Below are 25072 nucleotides of genomic sequence, written 5' to 3'. Positions count from 1 at the left end.
GCTAGGGATCGAACCTGCAACCCAGGTACATGCCCTTGACTGGAAAACAAACCCACAACCCTTCGGTGCTCAGGCCAATTCTCTAACCATTGCACAACACCAGCCAGAACAAACCTAGTGACATTTTACATAGACACCATGATGTAGTGAAAAGGTATGAACATGGAAGCCATACAACCCAGAGCTCTAATCATAATTGTGCAGTTATTATCTTGGTAACCTTAGACAATCTAATTTCCATGAACCTCTAATTTCTTATTTGTAAAAGAAATAATAATACCTACCTATGAGGACTAATTTTAAGAATAAGTTTAAAATATTTATATACCATCTCAACACATGATCAAAGAGCTAAATAAATTAATAAATATTTATAGGATATGAAATACACAATTGACCAGTTTTATGTAACAGTCATTTATACAGTTCTTCATTCAGTGACCAGAGGTTACACATTCTGATTTAAGAACACATGAATGATTTACAAAACATGACCACTTACTGTGTCACAAAGAAATTCTAAATATAAACCAAATTAATATCCCAGAGAAGAAATTATTTAACCAAAATATAATAAAATTAGAAACCAAATGATAACCACAATAAATACCCACACACTTGAAAATTTTAAAACCACTCCTAAACAACTGAGGGAGTATAGAAGAAACCACAATGGAAATGAAAAGTATCTAGAACTGCAAAATAATGAATGTGATATGTATCAAATTTGTGAGAATTAGGTAAAGGCATTTTTTAGAGGGAAAATATAGCCTTGTATACTTAGTAAACATAGAAAGGCTGACAATATTCCAAGTATTCAATCAAGTATTTAGAATAATATCAACCATGAAAACAGCAGAAGAAAAGAAATAAGAGATAAAAGCAGATATTAGTCAAATGAGGAAAAAAGCAATAAATAATATCAATAAAACTAAAATTCTGTTTCTTGAAAAGACTAATAAAAGTTATAAATTTGCATCATATTCAACAAAAAATTAAGGAGCCTTAAGTTTAAAAGTGACAAGAAAAGTGCTATCAGATGTAAGAATGTAAGTAATGTAAGATATCAGTAATATTGTTCTCACAAGCCATTCCTGAGGAAACTACATAAAAACATGCTTTGGTCAACCAAAATGAACTCCAAAAATAACCCTAAGACACTGACATAAGAAATAGTGGTAAGCATTAAAAATGTAATTAAATGACTACATGAGAATTAAAATGAAGAATAAAATATGTAACAGCTATTTGCTCTACTAATATGAGCACAGTACTTATATCCAAATAAGAGAGGAGAATGGGAAAAATATATACAAACACTTTTAAAATATTCCTTAATTTAATTTTTGTTTTAAAATAGGTATTGTAATTTTGAGATATTGTCTATGAAATGTGAAATAAAACTAATGAGTAATTATGAGATAATCTAATTCTGTCATCCTCTATGTCCTTGATAATCAAGAGTCTTAATGGGGTGGGGAGGAAATACAGAATGTCATATAGAAGAGATTAGGTAAAAAATTTGTGTCCTAAATTTGAATTGAAAATATCAGATTAATCTCAGGCAAAATCCTCAAAACAATGAGTAACTGCAGCAACGAGTGTCATTGGAGTCTAGATTATGACCTTGAAACACCATTTCTCAATAAATAAACCAGGGCTTCTCAGAGAAAGTTGTTGATTTGGAATAGGACACATATAAGATGAGTTTGGAACAACTTGCCATACCTGAGAGCAAGGGAGCTTTGCCAAAGGCAACTAGAGTCTCACCAAAAGAACCTGTGGGCCAACTTGACAAAGCTCCCCATTAGCACAGTTGGGATCATTTGACCTACCATAATGTGTCATTGTAATGGACTGAAACCAATGAAGTATGTTTAAATCTTTGAGTTCATAATGACATTTTTATAGTAATAATTGGTCACCTTAAGAGGTTGATAGAAAACCAATTAATTACATAATATTAAGTAAAGGTAAAAAAACACAACATTTATCTTGCCTTTTCCATATGAATTATACTAATGACTAACCAAACAATACATGAAGAGAAGTACTTTGTTATACAAGTATTCCAACTAATAAGTGTAAAAGGAATACTTTTACAAACTGTACGAATCTATGATCTAATCAATGAACCTCAGCACTCCTAACATCACAAAAAGAGAGACAACCAGACATTATGTGTCTGCCCATGAAGAACTATGACTTCACCTATGGCCTTGCTAAAGGGATCAAATCTGAGTCTGATGAAACTCTGTATTCAGCTGCCAACCTAAAGGTAATACAGAAGACAGACGAATATGTGATCTATACCATGAATGTGCACCTAGCAAAATTCAGACTTCCAAAAACTACAGGTTAAATGGCTCAGGATCTTCAACTGTAAACGGATTTAAATATGTAAAAAACATTGCAAACAAAACAGCTAGATCTATTCATTGCTGTGTCCTTCAGCTCCAAATTATTTAACCACTAACTCTATGCAAATTGATTTGAAATTCCAGGCTCTTGAATTTCATGTTAAAGTGCACAGTTCTGGAAACATCTTTAAAATTAAAATTTTAAGACAAAAAAGGTTATCTCTGTATGTTTGGACATTTAAATTTAATTTATTTTTTATAATTAACTTAGCAAAGAATGGTTATCGTGTGGAATTGAATGTATTCAGTTTACAAACAGAATAAAACCACCAAAAAAGAGAAGCTTTTTCAACTAATCTTTTTTTCAATGCAAACTCTATGTAAACATGTCACCCATACTCTTCCGTTTAAGTCCTACATCCTTGATATGCTTATAAACAGAATGAACAACTGCTGACACCTTTCATAGCTGTAAATTTATAATTTCAGGTCTAAAATTACTGTTAGGAAATACATTTCTGTATTCCTTAAGTGTTTTGATCATTTCAGGTGACTGTTAGTGTCTTTTAGAACCAGGAGAGGGCACTGCAGAGCAGTGTAGCTCTAAGTACTTGTGACAATCAGAAAATGTCCTTTACTAAAAGAAATGTGCAAAGCTATACTACAGAAATAAGAAAAACTGAAGGAATAACCAGATCATCACTATAGGCCTTTTTATTTACTACATAACAGAACAGATAAAATATTTAACTAAATATATATCTAGGCTATCAAATGGAGATATATAGATGATAATAGATGGATAGAGAGATATAGATGTAGATATAGGTATCTCCTTTCAAGAACATCCCAAAGCTGAATCTGTATCTCCTATTACAATGTTTATTTTTTTCACTGCTTCTGCTGTTAGTGATAAAACCAGTTCTCAAATATTCCCTTGTACAGATTTAGAGTATATTTTGTTTAAATCCGTTCAAGTTTAGGACAAAGGATATTCAATACAGAAATAATTTTAGAAACAATGTAGTAACATTATTCCCAGTTTCTGCAAAGGTTTTTCCAAACACAAAGGACACTATTTTAAGTATCAGCTGCTCAACTGCAGGGCAGTAGATAGGTGATTGAGTTCAGACCATCACCTTACACTAGGGAAAGATAACAAAGGCATGTCATGGTCTTGTGGAGATGAAATAAGAGTAATGGGACTCTAAGTCTTCTAAAACTTGCTGTCCCAGGTTCCCTGTGGCCTAGGCCTTTCTTATGACTATGTGCACTTAGGTATGGAAAGAGCAGAAGTGCCACCATGATGGGACTGTTCAGCTGCGTGTTCTGTTTCCCAAATGTCTCTAAACAGCATTCCTTAGATGTGCTGTCCATGCAAGGAAGTTAAATCAATGCCAGAAGTCACATCTTCAGGGGAAGGGAGAAAATTTAAGAAAGTTTCATGATATATCATGGTAAACAGCCTTCTGTGTGCTACCCTGAATATGTAATTTCTAAAAAATCTGACATCTACTCTTATCTCCTTGTCTACATATTAATTTATTCTCCTGAGTATTCTACCAAACCAATTCAGTTTTTCATTATTGAATGAAATGAGTGCCATCTTTCCTCATGTGAGAAAATTTGCCTATGTGTTCAATGATCCTTCCCTTTATTAGAGATTTTCTGTGAAATATGAAAATTGTATTAGTTATAATGTTATCTAGGTTGTCAGTTGTGCCTGAAAAGACCAATTTATGACCACCAGTTCTTCTCCAGCTATAGCCATAGGACATATTGGTTGGCAGTACAATATTTGTTTACAGATGTGTTTGCAAATTAGAGCTCTGTAACTTTGCAACTCAAATTACTTAACTCTTGTTTAAAAGAAACTAGATGGTCTATTTTTACTGAATCCAGAATTGTTCTGTCTCCTGCTTTTCCTTTCCTTCCCTCAACTTTGTTTGAAACACAGTAAGTCTTGTAGTGTTTCTTCCACTTGCCTTGCTTAAAGACTCACCTAGCTCAGCACTTACAGTGTGCACTGAATTAATTTGCCTTATGCATGCATTTCCAACTTCAGTCCTTTACTCACAGCCTCCTTGGCCTATAGAAATCTTAACTGTCCTTCAAGGTCCACCATAATTTAAGTTTTTGCTTACTATTTTAGGCACATCTAGTTCTTCCCCATCCAAAGTCCTACAACCCCTCTCATCTTTTCTACTGTGCATATCGCCTAGCACTTTACTGTCTACTGCATCCTACTTTTTACTGATTATCTCATATGTGATATAGCCTTGCCTTTGTAACTAGGTTTTTTAATTATAGTTAAGCAAAAACTCTGATTCCTAGTTACCCTATATCTCCAATAGTCTATCTCATAATAAGTGCCCAGGAAATCTAATCTAAACAAAATGACCAACTCATTGTCCAAGTATTATCTTTGGTCTGACTATTGGAGTTACACTTTCTAGTGACTATGGTGAGTCTCTCTCAGGATGGTGTGCTTCTTTGTTCTTTTCTCTGCCGGGCTCCCTATATACCTGTCACCATCTGACTTCTGCAGCTATCAAGCAGGCCCAAGCTCAGGGAATGCATCTTCTAGTTTTTAGTCAGCCTCTAGTATTTTTCTTTTTAGTCTTTTCCCCTGGAATAATTTCATCATCAACAACTTGGAAGAAACCTCGAAAACTATTCTTATTTCTCCCCATCCTTATCATTCAGATTAGTATTGAGCCTCAGGCCAAAAACCTGACACAGATGCAGTGTAAAGGAGAGAACATTTTATTGAACAATGGCAATAAGGAGTCCCATATTCGTTTCAGTGTTAAATTCTTTGGAAACTGAATAGCCTCAAGATGACATTATTACTAGTGAGCACAGCCAATGCATCTTTCCCATACCTGGACAAGCTTGTTCGCAGTTCTGCCTAAAAAAAAGTGAAAGTAGAAAATAAAACTAAATGATAGAATCAATTGTATGATGATGCTTTTTATTGATTTTTCTTTAGAGAGACAGAGAAAAGGAGAGAGAGAGAGGAGAGAGAGAGAGAGAGAGAGAGAGAGAGAGAGAGAGATAGCACTGATCTGTTGTTCCACTTATTGATGCATTCATTGGTTGATTCTTCTATGTGCCCTGACCAGAGATGGAACCTGCAACCTTGGTGTATTGGGATGATGCTCTAACCCACTGACCTACCCGGCCAGGGATGATGATGCTTTTTGAAAAAATTCATATTTAATGTTTTAATAGTGTTACCTATTTAATATATGTAATGAATTATCATGCTCATAATTTTACAGCTTCGCAAGTCTGTTTTCAGCATCAGGGCAAGGAATCTTCTAGAAAAGGAGACCGCAGTCACTAAAATCTTAAGGTAACAATGTGTTTAAACACAGTGGGATTATATTAAGCAAAAAAGAGCTTTTCCAATGAACTACTTTTCTGAGTATCAATATATGCTTTCTGCTAGAAAGTAGGTTTGGTTAACTATTTACTTATAAAAAGTGTCAAATACCTCACTAACATTTTTCCTGAAACAGTAATATTTTACTAGCTCAATTGGCCATTTATTTTATTTTCATGTACTTAACCACAAATTATAATTATAAACTTTTACAAAAAGATGAAAATAATTACTTTAATTCCTACAAGTCATGTCTTTTTTGATAACCAAAGGACTAATCATAATCTAAGGGGAAAATAGTAAAAGGGTAAGCTTTTTAAAAGTAATTGTGATTTATTGATTTTTTTAAGAATCAATTTATTTAAAATCTATAAGAATCAAAAGTATATTCATTTTAGAATGCTTATAAAACATAGAATTTTAATGCTGAAATCTAAAATCTGCCTTGAAGTGAAATATTAGAAAGGAAAATTAAGCCACCCACTTGAGAGTATTTTACAAGACTATGTTATAATATAAAGTAATATGATCATTATAAAAATTCATAAGCACTTGTGAGTTATTGGTACATAACAACACAGTTAAATATTGGGAGTTGATGGTAGAATGACTGACAAGGTAAGTGGGTAAATGTATACCAGGAAGCCCTCTTCAAGCTTGTGTGAAGGTAAAGGAATTAGAGTCCCTTCTACTCTAACTTCATTAATAGGAACAGTCATTAAAGCATTTTCCCCAGAATGTAGATCACTGTAACTTGTATAACTGTAATTTAAAAATAAGGCAAATATATGATTTGAGAAACTATTTCAACTTTTTAACAGTACCTGAAATTTATATGCCAAAATCAATTCTAACTAATCAAGACAATATTCAATGTATTTATTCTTTATGTTAGCTGGTGATTCATGCACAGGGTGGAATATGTATTGGAGTACCTTTTATGAAATGAGAATAAATATTTCTGGGGCTTCTATAGTATCATCATAGAATACGATGAGATGAACCTAAAAGGTCTTATTGAAATAGGAAAAGGAAAGATTCTAAGCAAATTTATAACAACCTGTGTCCCAACTTCCATTTGCTTCCAACTGGCTCAATTCTGGCATTACCATCAACAACACCATAAGGCCAGCCTTGTACACTATGTGGTACTACAGGGTTTTTATCAAGCTGTAACTAGACAAGTTCATGGCCAGGCCAATCTCTAGGGTCTTGAAGACTCTCCCCCACTCACACAAAGCAGATCATGTGCTAGACCAACCCTGCAGGAGTGTCAGTGTGCTCATGAGGAAGAGAATTCTGCCTCAACCAGAAATGGCCTGCAAGGAGACTGTAATACTCTGTATTCAGAATCTACCTGCAAAAGTAGGAACCAAAACAACCTTATTCACCTGTCCAGAATAACTGCCTTTCAACTGATGCGAATTTTCCCTAGGGGTTCCCAGAGACTTTCAGAATATGGGTAGACAGGGACACTTGGAAGGAAGCAGTGTCTTCCAGAGCCCCGCTTTCCTCTGAACTCGTTCTTAAATTTGATCTCCCACTTTTTCTTTTCCAGATCCCTTTCCTCATTCACCTCTCTCCCAGTTTACAATGGAAAGATGAAACTCTCACTCATCCATCTAAAAAAAAGGTGAAGCTTTGTGTAGTGTATTGATCTGGAATGTAAAGTCCTTTGGGTTGCCAAACACAGGGACTAGTCCCACATGGCTTTCAGGCAGCACCTTATTGTCCAGGTGACAAATTTCTGGGAAAACCTCCTTCCAAGAATTTATCTCCTTAAAGTTAAGCCTTAGAAATAACTTGTTTGTCACAACGGGCTGTTATTTGAATTGAAAAATAAAGTCAGATTTTTTTCTGAGAGATTTAGCTGATTGGTTTGGCAATGAAAAGGACGTCATAAGTGCCCAATGACATAAAATTGAATGGATTGGATGGATGAGATTCTCCTAGGAAAGGAAAATTTAATTGCTGATTTGTAAATGTACATAAGTTGTTTTAAAAAGAGAAAATGTATGGGGTACTTGAGCAAAATAGTTAAGACTGTCAGGGATTAGGGGCCCCCTCAGGCTTGTGCAATAGTTTGAGGGGCACCCAGAGGCAACAGTGTAGAATACTACAAGATGAGAAGGAGCTACTCAAGGCTACTTAAGCTGTGTCATGCAGTTAATCTCAGAACAGAAGAGGCTACAATTAGGGGAAAAAATTAAGATTTATTGTAAGAATGCATATTCAATCTTTAGAATAGTCATTTAGCTCTTCTGTAAAAAGTTTTCCCCATCTCTGCTACACTACTCTGTGCAATAATTAAGGACAAGTGCAAAATGTCAAATGGATAGTTTCTTTGGTTGTATTTTTTTTTTTACTAATAATGATAGAAGAATTCATAGTAATAATATCATGCCTGCATTATAATGTAAACAACCTATAAAATAGAAGGTCAAGAATAGATTGGTCCATGCCTATGAGTTCATGGGCATTTTTCTATGCTGTTTGTTTATTTATTTATTTATTTAAGAAACAACAACTAAAAAGAAAAAGAGAGAGAGAAATTAAAAAGAAAGAAAAGAAAAACATTTACAGTCACCTCAGGGCAAATGATTGAAAAAAACCTACACAAAATGGGGAAGAAGGAAAAGTTTCCACCACTCTCTCAGTGTCTTCTCACTCTCTCCAGAGCCTCTCCTCCCCTAGGCTCTAGAAATTTATTTATTTTTTAATATATTTTTATTGATTTCAGAAAGGAAGAGAGAGGGAGAGAGAGATAGAAGCATCAATGATGAGAGAATCATTGGTCAGCTGCCTCCTGCACACCCCCTACTGGGGATTGAGTTTGCAACCCAGGCATGCGCCCTTGACTGGAATCGAGCCCGAGACCCTTCAGTCTACAGGCCAGCGCTCTATCCACTGAGACAAACCAGCTAGGGCAAGACTCTAGGAATTTAAAGATTAGAGGAGATGCTGTTAGATCAGCCCCCACCACCACCCACCACCACTCCAATCTTGGGTAACACAGGATACTGGACTTGGTGTTAGAAGGCCTGGACTGGTGTCTGGTTCTGCTACTGTATAATCTTGAGCAACTCACTTATCTGATCCTCAGTTTTCTCATCTGCCTTTGCCATGTAGACTGCCCAAAAATGTTGTCTGAGTAATCTGTTGATCAAGCAAAGTGAAATTTAATAGTTATTACAGTGAAGGAAACCAACACATCAGCAGTCTTACTAATGTCTCAGAAGGGATAGTTAGGGCGGATATTTTTAAGGTTTTGGGTTTGAATTTAAGTGCCTTTAGGCAGGGATATCTGATTGAGATTGGGCAGAAAATTCTGGATAAGCGTTTAGATCATTTCACTATATATACAAATATCAAATAATTACGTTGTACACCTAAACTAATATAATGTTATATGTCAACGAAATTTGTACACTCAGGGGGGCGGGCAGCCTGGCCTGTGCTCTGTCACAGTGCGGGAGCCCAGCGATTGATCTCCCCAAAGAGGTAGGCCCCACCCACCCCTCCGGGCTCCTGGATGGATTGCCCCAAAGAGGTAGGCCAGAGCCAGGGGTCCCGCCTCCGTGCTGTGTGGACCCCCAGGCAGGCCTCACCTCGCAGAGGCTGGACTCCCAGGCAGGCTCCATGCTGCGCACACAGCGTTAAGCCCAGCCCCGCCCACCTGCGCACCCACTGTGCGCACAGCCATCTTGTGACAGCGTGAGAGCATCACGGTGTGAGCACTACTTAGGCTTTTATTAGTAAGGATTATATCTCAATAAAGAAAAAAAGAGGATAAGGACTCCCCAGAATGTACAATAGGTAACAAGTACCTGTGACGAACAGGTAACCATTGCTGCTCTGGGGAGGGCAGCACTGTGGGTGAGGGATGAGGAAGGGGTAACATACCTTTACCTCTTTACTGCCTTCCATGCTCTTTCTACCGGTGTGGCTCCACACTTCCGTTATCAGTTATCAGATGGACTTTACACTTCCGTTTTTCACTTTTCTTCTTGATTTGGGGTGATTTCTGAGAAGAGGGAGAATAAGTGGTGACTTTATGTTTCCATTTTCACTCCCAAAATCTATTTTATGCCTTTTGAATTTGTAATCATATACATTGCTTTAAAAAAATAAATTCAACTAATTTTTAGAAAGAGTATTTTTTTTTAAATGGTTAGGATTGGTGGCTCTAGCAAGGCAGAGTCTTGGCCTGAGTCTTGATAAGTATAATTATTTATATGTGACTGGTTGACCAGTTGAGTGACCTATTGTCTAGAGAGGCTGGTTCATTAGTCTGTAGTTCAGATGAATGGAATTTTGGAAAGTTCCTGAAGCTAACAGTGGAATTGCTTATTGGTTAATGGCCTTCAATTCCTGGACAGGCATTTCCTGGAATGAATAATAAAGTCATATTGATGTAGAGAGCTTAGTTCTTGGTATTGATAGTTAAGCTGCGGGGCTGCCAGTGGTCTCAGTTCTCAGGGGACTCACATTTCCAAATATCCATCTGCCATTTGACACGAGGACCCGCATGATTCCAGTATGTGGAATTTCCTATGAACAGGAAAGCCCACAAAGGCAAAAGTCCTTCAGAGAAGAAGGGCTCCAGAGTTTGAGGTATTTGAATCATTGGTGAAGTCACCTTTTCTACACGTCATCATCTTTAGTGTGTATTCTTCTATGTATTTTTTAATTAATTGATGCCTGGAGAAATAGAAATGAATTTCTGGACATATTTGAGAACTCTTTAATAAGAAACAAAGGTGGGCCATTTTTACAGAACTCTAGACTACAGTTGCATGCTTAAATGCAGTGATTCACTTGGCACAAATGGGCATCTGTATTGTTTTTTTCAAGATGTAACCTGGAGAGTATTGTGGGAGACAGAATGTCCTATCACCTAATATATGAAATCCAAGGTTATTATAAAATTCGCCGTTGTTATGATTTCATTTATATGTGGAATCTTAAGAACAAAATAAACTAACAAGCAAAATAGAAACAGATTCCTAGATACTGAGAACAGGCTGACATCTGTTAGAAGAGAGGAGAATTGGAGGGCTAAGGGGAAAAGATGAAGGGGTTAAACAAAGAAAAAACTCATAGACACAGACAATGTATGGTGATTATGAGAGGGAAAGGAGGTGAGGAGAGGTAGAAGAAGGTAAAGGGGGGATAAATGACGATGGAAGGAGATTGACTTATCATGATGAACACACAATACAATATACAGATGACATATAATAGAATTGTACACCTGAAAACTAAATAATTTTTTAACCAATGTGACTTCAATAAATTTAATAAAAGCTTTAAAAAATTCACTGTTGCTTTGACTTTGACTCAGCTCCACTAAAGAAAGCTTCCTTCAAAAGGCAGTGGATGAAATCAAAACAAATAGCAGTATGCTTTAAAACACATTACTACTGCTACTCAGATTGCTCTAATTCAAAGCCTTGAAATTGATTTTAAAAAAATCCATTATTATCCCTACTAGGCTGAATGCATAGAGAAATGTCAAAATAAAATAAACATTTTGTATTATTTTTAAAAGTTCCCTTCTTTTGTGGTTTGCCATCAGTACTCATTAATTAGGATAATATATTCATAACCTTTTAAAAATATGTTTTTTATTTATTTAGAGAGAGAATATGGGAATAGTGGAGAGAGAGAGAGAAACATCAATGTGAGAGAGAAACATCCATTGTCTGCCTCCTGTATGCACCCCAACCAGGGATGGAGCCTGCAACCTGGGTATATGCCCTGACTGGGAATTAAAACAGCGAACTTTAGATGCACCAGACAATGATCAACCCATTAAGCAACACCAGCCATGGATTCATAATCTTTTTGAATGCTCGGTCTGATATGATATTTGCATTCTGATATTTGGATCTATGACAAAATTTTCCTGGCCCTGCACTTGTATTAATAATTTTTAAATTCTAAAGAATAGCCTTTAGTTGATTGCCACTTATTACAAAAAATTAAATTATAGTTAATGGCATATGTAGGGTTAGTTTTTCTCTTATCATTTTTTATAAACATATATTTTTAAATATATCTTTATTGATTTCAGAGAGGAAGGGGGAGGAAAAGAGAGATAGAAACATCAATGATAAAAGAGAATCATTGATTGGCTGTCTCCTGCATGTCCCCCACTGGAGATCAAGCCCACAACCCAGGTATGTATCCCTGACTGGAATCGAACCTGGGACCCTTCAGTCTGCAGACAGACACTCTATCCACTGAGCCAAACCAGCTAGAGCTATAAATAGATTTTTATTGATATCAGAGAGGAAGGGAGAGGGAGAGAGAGATAGAAACATCAATGATGAGAATCATTGATCAACTGCCTCTTTCATGCCCCCTACTGGGGATCGCCCGAATCCCAGGCACCTGCCCTTGACAGGAATGGAACCTGGGACCCTTCAGTCCTCAGGCCAACACTCTATCCTCTGAGCCAAACCAGCTAGGGCTCTCTTATCATTTTAAGAGAATCATTTTTATAGACAACTACAATTTATAACTTAATTGAAGGAAAAATTTATATATATATAAATATTATATATATATATATATATATATATATATATATATATATATATATTGCTTTTTTAACAACTAAACTTCCATTCAACCTTTCCAAAAATTTATTGAGAAATAATTGACATAACATTATATTAGTTTCAGGTGTACAAGATGATGATTTGATATTTATATATTATGAAGTGACCACCACAATAAGTCTAGTTAACACCTATTACCATATATAGTAAAATAATATATTCTGAGATGTTTTTTTCTAGATAGTGCCTGATTTGTAGTAATCAAAATAGGTTATTTTTCTGAGCTAGTATCTGCTTTGTAGATTATTTTTAGATAAGCTCCAAAGTGATTGGACTATTGCTCTGGCTTGGGAGACCTGCTGTTAAATTTTACCCTAACAAATGTGGGAAGATATTTTAACAAGGTGTTCCTTTTACTATTTTATCATCGGAGGATAAAGTAATAAGTAATATAGAAAAATACATATCTGTGGGAAAATGGGTTCATATGGTTTATGCAACATTAACAAATTTTCACTTTTATCACAATAAAAAGTTTAGTTTTTATGTTGTAATTTACAGTTTTCTGAGTCAGTGGTTGGGTTACAAATATTGAACTCCAGTGAATGGTGTAGGGTTTCAGACATTTTATTTGCTGAATTTTAATAGATGCACTAAAGGCATAGAATTTCTACGAGTTAATTTTTCTTTTTTTATTAATGTACCTACAGATGATAGACATTAAAGGCTTCTTTTTATTTTTCAATTCACAATGGGATTTTGGTTGCCCCCAGACATGTATTTGCATGTCTGTATATGAAAACATTTTTATTAATAATGCAAGATTGGAAAGAACTAATCTGCTGTTGCTATTCAGGAGCCATATTCATTTACTCAGGACTGGGCTGATTCACAAAAGAGTAGGGTATTAACTACAATAAAAATGCAGCTATTTCCTCATCTCAGCAAGAGCCCATTACAGAGGAACTCACCCATTTGTATCTGCTGTTGTCTCTACTTTGGACAATCACCTTGTCACTTCACTGGAATCAGGTAAGAGCCATTCCAGGAAATACTCATCTATTTTCTTACACAGTTCATCCATAGTTTTACATAATTATCCCTGAAAGACTATTTTCCTGTTGTCTGTTGATGTGATTACACTATATTAAACATCAAGTAATATTTTACCATGTGCTACCTTGTGGAGCTCAAGATATGAGTAAAATTCCTCAAATTTAATGCTTTGCAAAGTTACATTGCAGTTTTTTTTTAGATGGTAATTATATTTAATACCAGATGATATCATGTTTAACTTTAATGGATGAAGATAATCTGAAGACTCACAGATCTCTCTCTTTTTCATTACAGAATATACAGGCTTTGCCAACACCTTTGTTCTGGAACATTAAGAAAGAAGACATGGAGAAAGCGAAGAAAGAAACCAAGGACCCCCTGCTACTGTTTCTATAAACAACTAATGGTGTTTAAAGGCTAATAAAGCTCCAAAGATCTCTCATATAACCATAATCTTTGGGCCAATTTAAAAATATTTTAGATGGAGAAATGTCAAGAAAAATAGAGGCAATTTCTTAAGATGCGGTTCTCTTCCCCCAGCCTCCATAAAAGATTATATATATATGGCTGTCATGTAAGGGGCAATTGAAATTCCACAGCACAAAGGCAATGCAAAGAAGAAGAAGAAAAAAGAATCAATCTTTCATATGTTTTTTTTCAAAGGCCTGGCAAGAAACCAGGGGTAATATTTTTGCAACTGGGAATGTGTGTTTGCTGAAGAATATTCCCACATTTGAATCATCATCAGGGGTCCTAGTCTTGTTTTACTTTCAAAGGTAGAGAGGGCATAACATTAACCCCAACTGGGAAAAGGAAAATGCCTCACTGTAATTCTCCTCCAGGGAGCAGGGATAAAGGGATTACATATGCCTGCATAATGGAGAATTTCCTCACTCAGACAAGACAAAAGACTTCATTATTTTTCACCAGACACTTGAAGCCTTGTCCCTCCCAGCTCCAGAAGCCAAGCAGGCAGACCTTTTTTTTTTTTTTTTTTTTTTTTTAATATTAAGCCACTAGATGGAGTTTCTAGGAACTGGCCCTTCTAGTACTTGCCATGATGAAGAGACAGAGAGAAGATGTTGAAGACCTTAATTCCAAGACTACATTGATCTTTCCCCTAAGAATAGTGAGAGCTTCCCTGAAGATCAGTGTGTTCTTTCCTGTACCATTACCTTTGCTTTTTCTCTAGGCAGCAAATAAATGAACACTTCCTTCCTGAAAACATATTTTTTAAATCTTTATGTGAGATCAAAAGGCATCTAAATTTAAATGAAAAATTTTAAGTGGCAAAATGTAACTTAATTGAATTTTACAGTACTTTTGCTGAGTAGGTCTTTTACTAAAATATTGGTTACATATTAAAAGCCTCAAATTCCTTATTGGTAAAATATTAAAAATCTCAAATTCCTTTGTTATTCAGTACTTTGGCGTGGTGGTAGATTGCTATAGGACAAGATATATGGAAACCATGTTCCCAGTGACAGATCAGATCTCCCTTTTATGATATTGAAATGAGTGCAGCTCAGCCTCATTTCAGCTTACAGGGTTTCCCTTAATAGATTCCACCTAGAATGTAGATAACAGTTTATAAATTTTCTACTTGCAGGAAGCAATGTCTGATTTTCTTTCATTACTGTCTAAGGGTCTCATTTATCATAGGTGCGCAGCTCATTTTTTCGTGGCATAGTATTCCAACTTGAGATAAAATTAAGATGATTTAATATTCCCTTTAAAAAGCATATTTTAAACACATGCTGTTATGCTTGTGATTATTTTCATGCTTGATAAGCATGAAGTGATCAAAAAAGAAATTAAAATATTTGATCTTCACAGAATTTCAAAGTTCATTCATTTAACAAATATTTATTGAGCACCTACTGAGTTTTCTCGTTCGAAAGCCATTGAAGATACTCAAAGGAAAGAGGGAGACATGGGAGCACTTGATCCAAGAAGAGACTGAACAAGAGCCCCGCTAAATGGGGATGAAGACTGTTTACCTTTGCTTTGGCACCAGACTCGGAGGTGGAGTGCTGGGATGTGTGAGGCTGGCACAGCGGACCAAAGATGACCTCTTAACACCAAGCCAATTTGGCCTATCTGCCTGTCTTCATTTTGCTCAGATTACATGGGTACTTTTGGAGCCCAGGAAATCAGGAGGTGGGAATACAGCCTCCGCTCAGAGAACAGGAAGACTCTGGCAGGGCCCTCTCAGTGAGAAAAGGAAACCACCAAAAGTTATGCTTGGCTCCAATAGAACTCTGAAGTCACCTGGTACATGGTTTAATGGACCCAGAATTACTGGGCACTTTTCATTATCTAGTTTAAAATTTTACTAGAAAACATTATAAACGTAGAAGAAAGTGGTAGGAAAAGGAAATTAAAGCAAATTATTTTACATATTATGCTCATTTAGGTGGCCATCTCAACCTGATTAAGCCCAGGTTTCAGGGTAGAGCTAAAAAGCAGCCCCGCCTCCCCCATGACTGAATCATACAGAGAACAGCAATTCACATACTAGTATATGGCGGAAACTCCAACCCGTTTTAGTACTATTTTTCTGAATTCTCTGGACCCAGTGGGAAAGAGTAGAGTGATCTTGAGCCAAAGAGGAAAAGGAACTTGCTTTCTCGCCACCATTTAACCGTTGCTGTTGGAAGAAGAGATTCACGGTGGGGGGTGGGGCAGGAGAGTCTTCCCATAGCCCAGGGTCTCCACGGCGACCTGCTTGTTTGGGGTCTGAGGAAGAGGATCTCAGCAGGATCCACAGAGGCCACCCAGCAGGTGTGGGTGTGTTATGCTGCCCCAGGTGCTGGAACATCCTTCAGGCCCTGGAGTCAGTACATGCAGTGCTAACTCTTCCTCAATATGAATGCCCAGACAGCCTTAGACTGGCTATCGGGCAAAAACTGTAACCGTGCAGAAATGTGATTTATTTTAATGCCCTTTTCTCCTTTCTTTCTTTTTGATTCATACTGGCCTTATCCAGCACCCTGACTCGCCTGCCTCCTTCTCCCTTGCAAGTTCACTCCCTTAAGCATTAAGCCCTCAGGACAATGAGGTTCTGATGAGCATCAAATAATCCTAGAAACAACGCCTTGGGTCTGTTGATCACAGAGACATCTCTGGTCAAAGTAGAGATGGCATCTAGGCCTCACTTGTGTTTCAGCTCCAGGACCTCAAAAGCAGCAAAACCAGACAAAGTGATAACATCAGGACCAGACCCTAGCACTGACCAATCAGTAGCGACCACAACCCTGACCATGAACGTATCTTCCTTAGTCACCATAATTGAAGATTTCCCCCTTATATAACCCATCCCCTGCAATCAATCAGAACCAGGTTTTGAGCATTAGCTCACCTATGCCTCTGGGCTTGGGCCACTTCCTCAAAACCCTCACTTTTTGTGCTGCAAATTCCTGTTTGCGTCTTATTAGGCTTTGATGTGCACAGGCACACAGACCCCTCCAGCAGTCCTGTATCACAGGCAGCTTAAAGCCAGTTACATTCTTCCACTTCAAACTTAGCAGGACAACCAACTCAAATGGGTATGTTATAACGCAGTTGTATGTATTTTGTATGTAAGTCCTATAGGTCTCAACTAGTTTAGGGGAGAGTCTTGTAACAAAAATATAAAAGTTACTAAGACAGTGGCTGCAGGTTAAGTCTTGACAGTTAACACTAATGGCAGGATCTGAATATATGTCAGAACAACACCATTACCCAAATAGATTTTCTCAGGATGGCTTCATAATTTTCATTTCTTCTTTGGCCAAACAATCCTTAGTGTACATAAAATCGTGCTACACCTTTGTCAACTCAGCCTAACTTACAAATGTATCTTCCTATGCAACATCATTGTAGTCTTGGAAATAAGCACAGTCTCTGTATATCATTCTCATAAATCCTTGTTGTTTAATAAAATTTTATTTGGATTTTAATGTTTCCTGCTGCTTATTAAACTAAGAAAAGTGATTATTTGAGTTTTATTTTCTGTAATGCATCTGCATTCATTGAGTTTGTATGATTTTTCATAGGTATTCACCATAATTATTTTCATTGGTATCAAAGGCACTTTTAAGTACTTAAATATACACATAATAATCATAAAATTGCTGTTTTAAGTATCTAAGCAGACACAGATCTTTTCTCAAAGATCATAACTCTGACACAGACAGTAATATAATTCAAAGCCAGTCTAGGTAACATGTTAGGAAACATAAGTATGAAAGTGTTTATGTAAAGCAATGACAGTAGTAGACGTGTTCAGGTGTTGAACAAATATAGTGTCATAAGATTTTCATATCATAAAACCATAGTATTGTAAGCCCATGAGTTTTCTTTGAGATCAAGCCCTTCTCCTCATGTTACCCATTAGGGAACTGAGCTGAAGGGTCACTCAGCTAACTCGTGACAGTGTCGCCTCTGGCACTCAGCTCTCCTAAGCCCTGAATTTCTCTCCACTTTACGACTACATCAAGGGAATGTCTATCATTTTCAGCTGGAGAGGGCTTTCTGGAGAAGAAATTTTGTTCTCCAAATCATTCACACCACAGGTGTTGAGTCACCCAATTATGAAAAAGATAGCATATCTTTGAAAATCTTCGGAGTTTTGTGGCTGCGAAGAAAGTGGTGTCTGACTGACTACAAGCTTCAGGCTGAGGTTTCTCTTGGTATTAATCCCAGCTTTAGTTACTTCTCTTTCATAGTAATTTGTGCCCCTATCTAACTTTATGCTTTCCAATTTTCTTAGAGTTCTGCAAAATCTTGAAATGTATATTCTATCATCCCAGGGGCCTGGGTGGACAAACCCTTCCCTAAGGGCTTTATTGAAAACCTCCTTGTCTAAATTCAAAACCAACATCATGATTAATTTTGGTCAGGCTGGCCCTACTAGTCACAGAATCCCAATAGAAGCTCTCCTATTTGGGTGATGGGGAGGGAAAACACGTTGGGGGTGGGGAGGCTGGAGAGAGCTTTCTGTTTATTTTCCAGCCCCTCTTCATAGCCAAGACAGTTCTGCTTTGTAAAAGTATTCTTGACAGGAAGCCTAAAGCTCCTTTTCCTTTATGATTGTGTGTTATTTGCTGTATTTTGCCTTATCATTGGTGTTTCCTTAAAAATAATGAGTAATGAGCAGTTATGTATTATTCATTCCAAGTGTACAGATCACACATTTATCTTGGGCTCTTTTTTTTTTTTTTTTTTCCTAGAGCTTGCACTCGACAGCGCATGCTGAGTGGCTCATTTGAGGGGCAGCCGGCAAAGGAAAGGTCAATTCTCAGTGTGCAGCATCACATCCGCCAGGAGCGCAGGTAAATACAGCAGGAGACGAGGCTGCAGAGAAACTCAGGAAAGGAGTGCTGCAGGAAGTGTTTGCTGTACACAGCCCTGGTTAGCAGAGAGCATGGATTCTACTCCTTGGTGGTAACAATAACGGAATTATTTACCATCAGATCCAAAGGTTCAAAAGTTCTTTCAAAAATCTTTACCTTGGTGATGTCCAAAGGCAAATTCTGAATTTCAGTTAGATGTTATCAAAGATAGTTGGATAGACTAAAGCTTTTGCTATAAAAAGAAATAGGCTTGTTTTATTTAAGAAAAGTTGTTTTATTTTTTTAAATAATGATCATTGCTTAAGTCCAAAGTTGGTCTTGAGATACATTGACCAGTTGGTTGTGGTTGTTTTAGATCACTAAGACATGGATCCAACAGCCAGAGGATCAGCAGGGGGAAATCTCTTGAAACTCTGACTCAAGATGTAAGTTCTAAGCAAAGCTTTGGATTTTGAAACATGACTTTTAAGATGTATTTAAATGACTGCTCAGATGATTCCAGTGCCTGGGTCTTTCTGTCACATTGTCACATCTCCATAAGATTTTCTACCAGAGAAAATCAGGAGACTCAGGAAACAAATTAAATGGCCAGGGACAGAAAAGAGATGATTAACCACAGAAAATTCCAGACATCCGACAAACTATATGCCGTTGTTAAGATAGCAACACAAAAAATGACATATCAGTTACATTTGACTGAAATTAAAGACATTCAAAGCACATTATAGGAACGATTCACATTATTAACTTTGAGTATTTACTAAATTCCAAATCTCTAGACTCTAGATCCCAAGCCCATCATTTCAGAGCTTTACATACTGGGAAATAAAATTTGATTTCTGAAATAATTTTTATGTCAAAGATTGCATAACATTACCCAATAATTTATTTGCTTTTAGACCCTAGGCCATTCATTTTTTTATTTACTGACCCAATTATATATCAAGTGTTCATTACATGTATGCAGATCCTGTTCTCAGTGATGAGGACTAGAGAGGAAGCAAGACATCGTCTCTGCCTTGCAGGCATTTATAGTCTAGTGAAAGAGAGGATAAGCAAGTAAACAAATATATAATAATTTCTGGGTGATTGTTATTCCTTTTTTCAGTGCTGTGACAGGTTGACTTTGCATAAAGAAAAATAAAATAGTGTGAAGGAATGGAAGGTGGAGATTTGGGGGCAAGTAATGTTAGAGAATGGTCAGTGTACACTCCTCCACGTGGGCCCAGAGCCCCAGATGAGACACCTGATATAGCCATTACGAAGGTACATGGTTCTGATTAGTGCAAACATCTGTTATCACCATGACTTTTTAAGCCAGAATGCTGTCTGATATGATCCAGTGTATTGTCAACATGGAAGTATGATTGGATCCAACATAAGACCTGTATACTGAAATTTATGATCAACCATAGTGCATGGAGAAAATTTCTAGGTGAAAATTCAGAGAGGCAATACTATTCTGAGGACTTTCCTTTCATGGATTTCAATAGAAATGCACAGTACACTCCAAAATCAAATTAGAACATGGCTTTGAAAATACATGTTTAAATATATACAACAAAAGGCTCTGTTTGAATTATCTCAATTGTAGACGTTTGTATCTTCTTCAAAGATATTTTGTTATATTTTCTACATAGATATAAAACAAAAACCCACCTCCTGTCTTCTCCATAGCAAAAGGTCAGGGGAATTCTGCTTATTATAAGAAATCTGTCCTCCATAATAGAAGCAATTTACATAGAGAGTTTCATCTTTTTCACTTGTTAGAATAATAGAAGAGAAAAACAATTCAATGTAGGCACTACTGTCTATAAAATGTTATCAAGTTATTTGAGCAATGGCTCTACATCTCCCACAGAGTGAAAATCAGAGTCAATGTGCTTCATGACCTGCTCCCCAAACACACAACCCTCTGGCCTCATCTCCAACTCTGTTGCTTGCTTTCCACCCACACTGGCATCCTGGCTTTTCCATATGCAGACCCTTTTACTCCCCAGGAAGAATTCATTTCTGCAAAAATCCAGTGGCCTGCATCCTTCTAGTATTTACTCAAATAACAGCTTCTTATTGAGGCCTGCTCTGGCCTGTTTATTTAAACTTGGAGGCTTCTAGCATGCTTTATTCCCCTTTGTTTTTTACCAAAATGCTAAATCTTTTCTAACATTCTTACTTGTTTTGATCTAATTTTGGTTTGTCTCCCTGATTATTAGAATATTAGCCCCACAAGACCAGGGTCTGTCTTGTCATATTTAGATTTTTTTGTTTGTGTGTTTGTTTTTGCCATTTTGCCATATTCCCAGCACTGGAACAGTACCTGGCACATAATTGGTTCTCAATAAAAGTTTTTATTGAAAAAAAAATCATTTGGAGTAAAAAACACCCTTGCTAAGATGACCATGGCCATTAAAAGATATATAAAATAAAGATATTTATAAAATGATCATTTTGGGATAGTCTTGAAAAATATCATCCATTTTGATATACTCCTTTTAATATATTTCTAGCATTCCAATACAGTGAGATACAGGAATGCACAAAGAGAAGACAGTGAAATAAAGATGATCCAAGAAAAAAAGGAGCAAGCAGAAATGAAAAGGTACAGGGTGCTACACTGTTCCTTGTTTCCCGCTTTGGAACAGCAAACGTTCCCTTCACCTTACTTTCCCATCAATGTCCCCTTCAAGGAAAGTGCAAGAAGAGGAGCTGCGAGAGAACCACCCGTACTTCGATAAGCCACTGTTCATAGTAGGACGGGAGCACAGGTTCAGAAACTTCTGCCGGGTGGTGGTCCGGGCACGCTTCAACGCGTAAGTACACTCACTTTCAGCCAGGTGTTTGGCCTGGATCGTACAAACAGCAGGTGGGGTTGTCATGCCAGGGAGAAGGAACGTGTAATCCTAATGGGGTCACAAAATAAACTGTGGGCTAATTAATCATGCTGCTCCTATTTGCTGAGCGGCCAACCCGGTGGAAAACAAACAAAGGTTGCCAGTAGTTTAAATTTATATAAAACTCACGTTTAGAAAGCACTTAGCCATTTTTATCTGTTCATTTTTAACTGCTGCCCAACACGTTTGTATCGGTGTTCTTGACTCCACATTTATTATGAACACTGAAGCCAAGGGTGACTGAACGACAAGGCGAAGGCAATTGCGTCCATCTTCTTTCCCGTTTGTAATTCCTTTATGATCAAAATACCCCAATCCGTTTCTTCTAGAATAATGTAAAGTAAAAAGAAAGTTGACTAGTGTTTCCATTATCAACTGTTTCAAGAAGAAAACGCACTGGCCAGTGTCTCCATTCCTACCCACATGGAAGAAATGGTCGAGAGGCTGTCAGTGTGATCAACCTGGAGGCCGCTGCGTTTGTGATGACTCAAGCCGTTGTTAGCAGGCAGCCAGTGGGTGACATGGACTTTTTATCATGCATAACTTTAAGTAATTATCCTGAAGGCATTAAAAGTCCTGGAGGAAGTACGAATACTTTCCCATCTATAGCTGGAATTTCTCTGATGCTATCATTTAAGTAAATTGACCTCCCGTGTTGATCATCAGTAGCATATGATGCTCACTATCTGTTATGAGCTGAATTGTGTCCATCCCCCAAAATATTCATGTGTTGAAGTGCTAATCCCCAGTACCCTCAGAATGTAACCGAGATAGGGACTTTTTAAAGAAGTAATTAAATTAAAATGAGGTCATTAGAGTGGGCTCTAACCCAAAATGACTAGTATCCGTATATGAGAAGGACATTTGGACACAGCCACGTATAGAGGGGAAACTACATGAAGACACAAAGAGAAGATGGCCACCTACAAGCCAAGGAGAGGGAACTGAGACAGAGCCTTCTCTCAGCTGTCATAAGGAACCAACCCTACTGACACCTTGAACTTCTAGCCACCAGAGCTGAGAAAATGAGCTTCTTTTGTTTAAGCCACTCAGTTTGTGGTACTTTGTTATAGCAGCCATATGAAACTAATACACTGTCATAACATTCAGGACTGGAGGAGACCTCAGTCCTGAATGTTATGTATCTCCTCCTTCAACAGAGGATGACACTTAGGTCAGCAGAGATTAAGAGCTTTGCCAAGGACACCAGCTAATGCATGGCCCTCTCTGACAGCCAGTCCATTGTTCTTTCTGCTGTTCTAGAAAAATCTTCACAGCTTCAAATAACTGAGTAATAATCATTAAAAACTCCCCTGAGTTTTCACAAAGTAAAGGAAAAAGTTGGCAATTTAAAATTGATTTGATGAGTTCCAAAGTGGGTGTTTCATCCGGAATGAACCTGTTGACTGCCTTCATGTTAACATCTAATTATTAACTCTCCACTCCATTTAGTGCCATGTAATTCTCCTTGTCAGCAACACAGCTGATATGGACCAAAGATGACTTTGTTATAATTGGGGGTACACATACAAGCACTATTAGGGGCTTCACTGAAGATTGTGTCCCCCAAAAAGTAAAAGTTAGAGATTCCCTCCCTGAGTAATTATATATACATTACTCCAAAGATCGCAGTTAAATACTGGATGAAGGACTCTGTTGAATTTAGAGATATTTAATTAAATAATTATGAGGAACATCTTCAAACTGCTAAGGCAAAGATTTTAACTGCATGTTTTTAAAGAAAAACCAACATTTAATTCTGTAAAATCCATGTCAGAAATTGTTGAATGGAATCATCAACTCTAAAATTAAATATTTTGAGAAATATAAAACTTTACTTTCATACATATTAACTGCAAGCTCTTCTAATATTTTTTTTCATCTAATGGTCTCTGTCTCCCAAAGTCACATACAGTTAATATCTATAATAATAAAAGTGTAATATGCAAATCAACAGATTGGCCAAACAGCGGAATGACTGTCCAGATGACCTTCCAGATAAAGCCAGGACAGCTGTGAGGGCCTACCCTTGCACGAACTCAAAGAAATTTCTTTGTCCAAGAAGGTATAAAATCAATGTCTTTTTCAGCACAGCAAGGAGAACTGTGACCCTTAAGTGTAACATGTTTAGGTAGTTAATAAAATAGTATTAGGTCATGAATGAGATTTAGTCTCTTTGATCAAAGGAATTTCAATCCTGCTGACATGAGTGGAACCTCCAGTGTGTCATGACATGAGTGGAGCCTCCAGTATATTACAATGGACATTTTATAAAGGGTAAAAAAGATATTTTAGGTAGATGAGATTTTTCTAAATTATATGCTGCCAATTTATAACACCATTGCTATATTGCAGAAGTTTTTATGTTTATTCTCTCTTACAGATCTAAAACAGATCCTGTCACAGGAGCTGTGAAAAATACAAAGTACCATCAACTTTAGTAAGCTTTACAAATTCTGTTTTCCATGCACATTTGAAGTTTCTGTGTACTATTTTATGATGCGTAAAAATATTAAAAATGCCCTTTATTTTCCTGCTATGTTGTGCCATGAAATAGACAATTGATGATTCATAAAAATGTACCAGTCACATAATTAGAATCACAGTAGTGACTTTTCTGGCTTTTAGCCGCCTTTACTGGATCGTGTGTGTTCCTCAGTTCTGTTTGGTCTTTGGCAGTGACTTGTTGGGATTGGTGACTTACCTGGACTGGGTCATGATCATCGTAACCATCTGCTCCTGCATTTCCATGATGTTCGAATCTCCCTTCCGAAGAGTCATGCATGCACCTACTTTGCAGGTACCTCTGCTGAATCTTAACCCATAGCTCTGAGGAAAGACACTGACCTGCAGCTTTTCCGTTCATTGTGATCAAACTGCCTTTTGCTCATTTCAGATTGCTGAGTATGTATTTGTGATATTCATGAGCATTGAGCTTAACCTGAAGATTATGGCAGATGGCTTATTTTTCACTCCAACTGCTGTCATCAGGGACTTTGGTGGAGTAATGGACATATTTATATATCTTGTAAGTCTTTGATTATTTCCTAAATGTAAAATATAATGGATTTGTAAATGCTCCTGCTTTTCTTGGTACAAGAGTGAGATATGTAAGTCACCAAAGTTTGATATATGTGAGTCACCAAAGTGAGTCAACTGAGTTTTTAAGTACTAGTAAGTCCATTATAGCTGAATAAGAGGCATGCATATAAAAATCTAAATGGAAAGCATTAAAAAGATTCATGGATATGGTTGGAACTACATCATCCACTTTCATGTATGCATAAGACATGCATTAATAAGGTCTAAAATAGCAAAACAAGTTTGCCCCCACAATTCTTGTGGCTCTGATACTAAAAAAAAAAAAAAAAAATCTACATCATATAATTGATTGATGAGCCACCTTACTTCTAAAAACAAACTGAAGTGATAGTGGTTGGACCTTTCTCCCAAGGCACAAAATATCTGGCTTGGA

At 36.9% G+C, this 25072-nt stretch overlaps 1 protein-coding gene across 3 annotated transcripts in view; it reads left to right on the top strand.

Annotated features, from left to right (window-relative positions):
* Nucleotides 1-25072, top strand: part of NALCN (sodium leak channel, non-selective) — a 278126-nt gene that overhangs the window by 204974 nt on the left and 48080 nt on the right. For 2 of the 3 annotated variants that reach the window (XM_054720257.1, XM_054720255.1), the window contains 8 exons: nucleotides 5645-5718; nucleotides 18584-18685; nucleotides 19062-19131; nucleotides 21214-21305; nucleotides 21394-21516; nucleotides 23981-24037; nucleotides 24277-24397; nucleotides 24494-24625. In XM_054720257.1, coding sequence (XP_054576232.1) covers nucleotides 5645-5718; nucleotides 18584-18685; nucleotides 19062-19131; nucleotides 21214-21305; nucleotides 21394-21516; nucleotides 23981-24037; nucleotides 24277-24397; nucleotides 24494-24625 — 771 coding nt within the window. Of the gene's footprint in view, nucleotides 1-5644; nucleotides 5719-13259; nucleotides 13347-18583; nucleotides 18686-19061; nucleotides 19132-21213; nucleotides 21306-21393; nucleotides 21517-23980; nucleotides 24038-24276; nucleotides 24398-24493; nucleotides 24626-25072 lie in introns of all 3 variants that reach the window. The other variant, XM_028148874.2, reaches the window with a different exon arrangement.

Source organism: Eptesicus fuscus, chromosome 8, assembly GCF_027574615.1.
Source record: "Eptesicus fuscus isolate TK198812 chromosome 8, DD_ASM_mEF_20220401, whole genome shotgun sequence".
Taxonomy (NCBI): Eukaryota; Metazoa; Chordata; class Mammalia; order Chiroptera; family Vespertilionidae; genus Eptesicus; species Eptesicus fuscus.
Note: the sequence above shows the minus strand (reverse complement) of the source record. Positions and strands in the feature narration are given on the sequence as shown.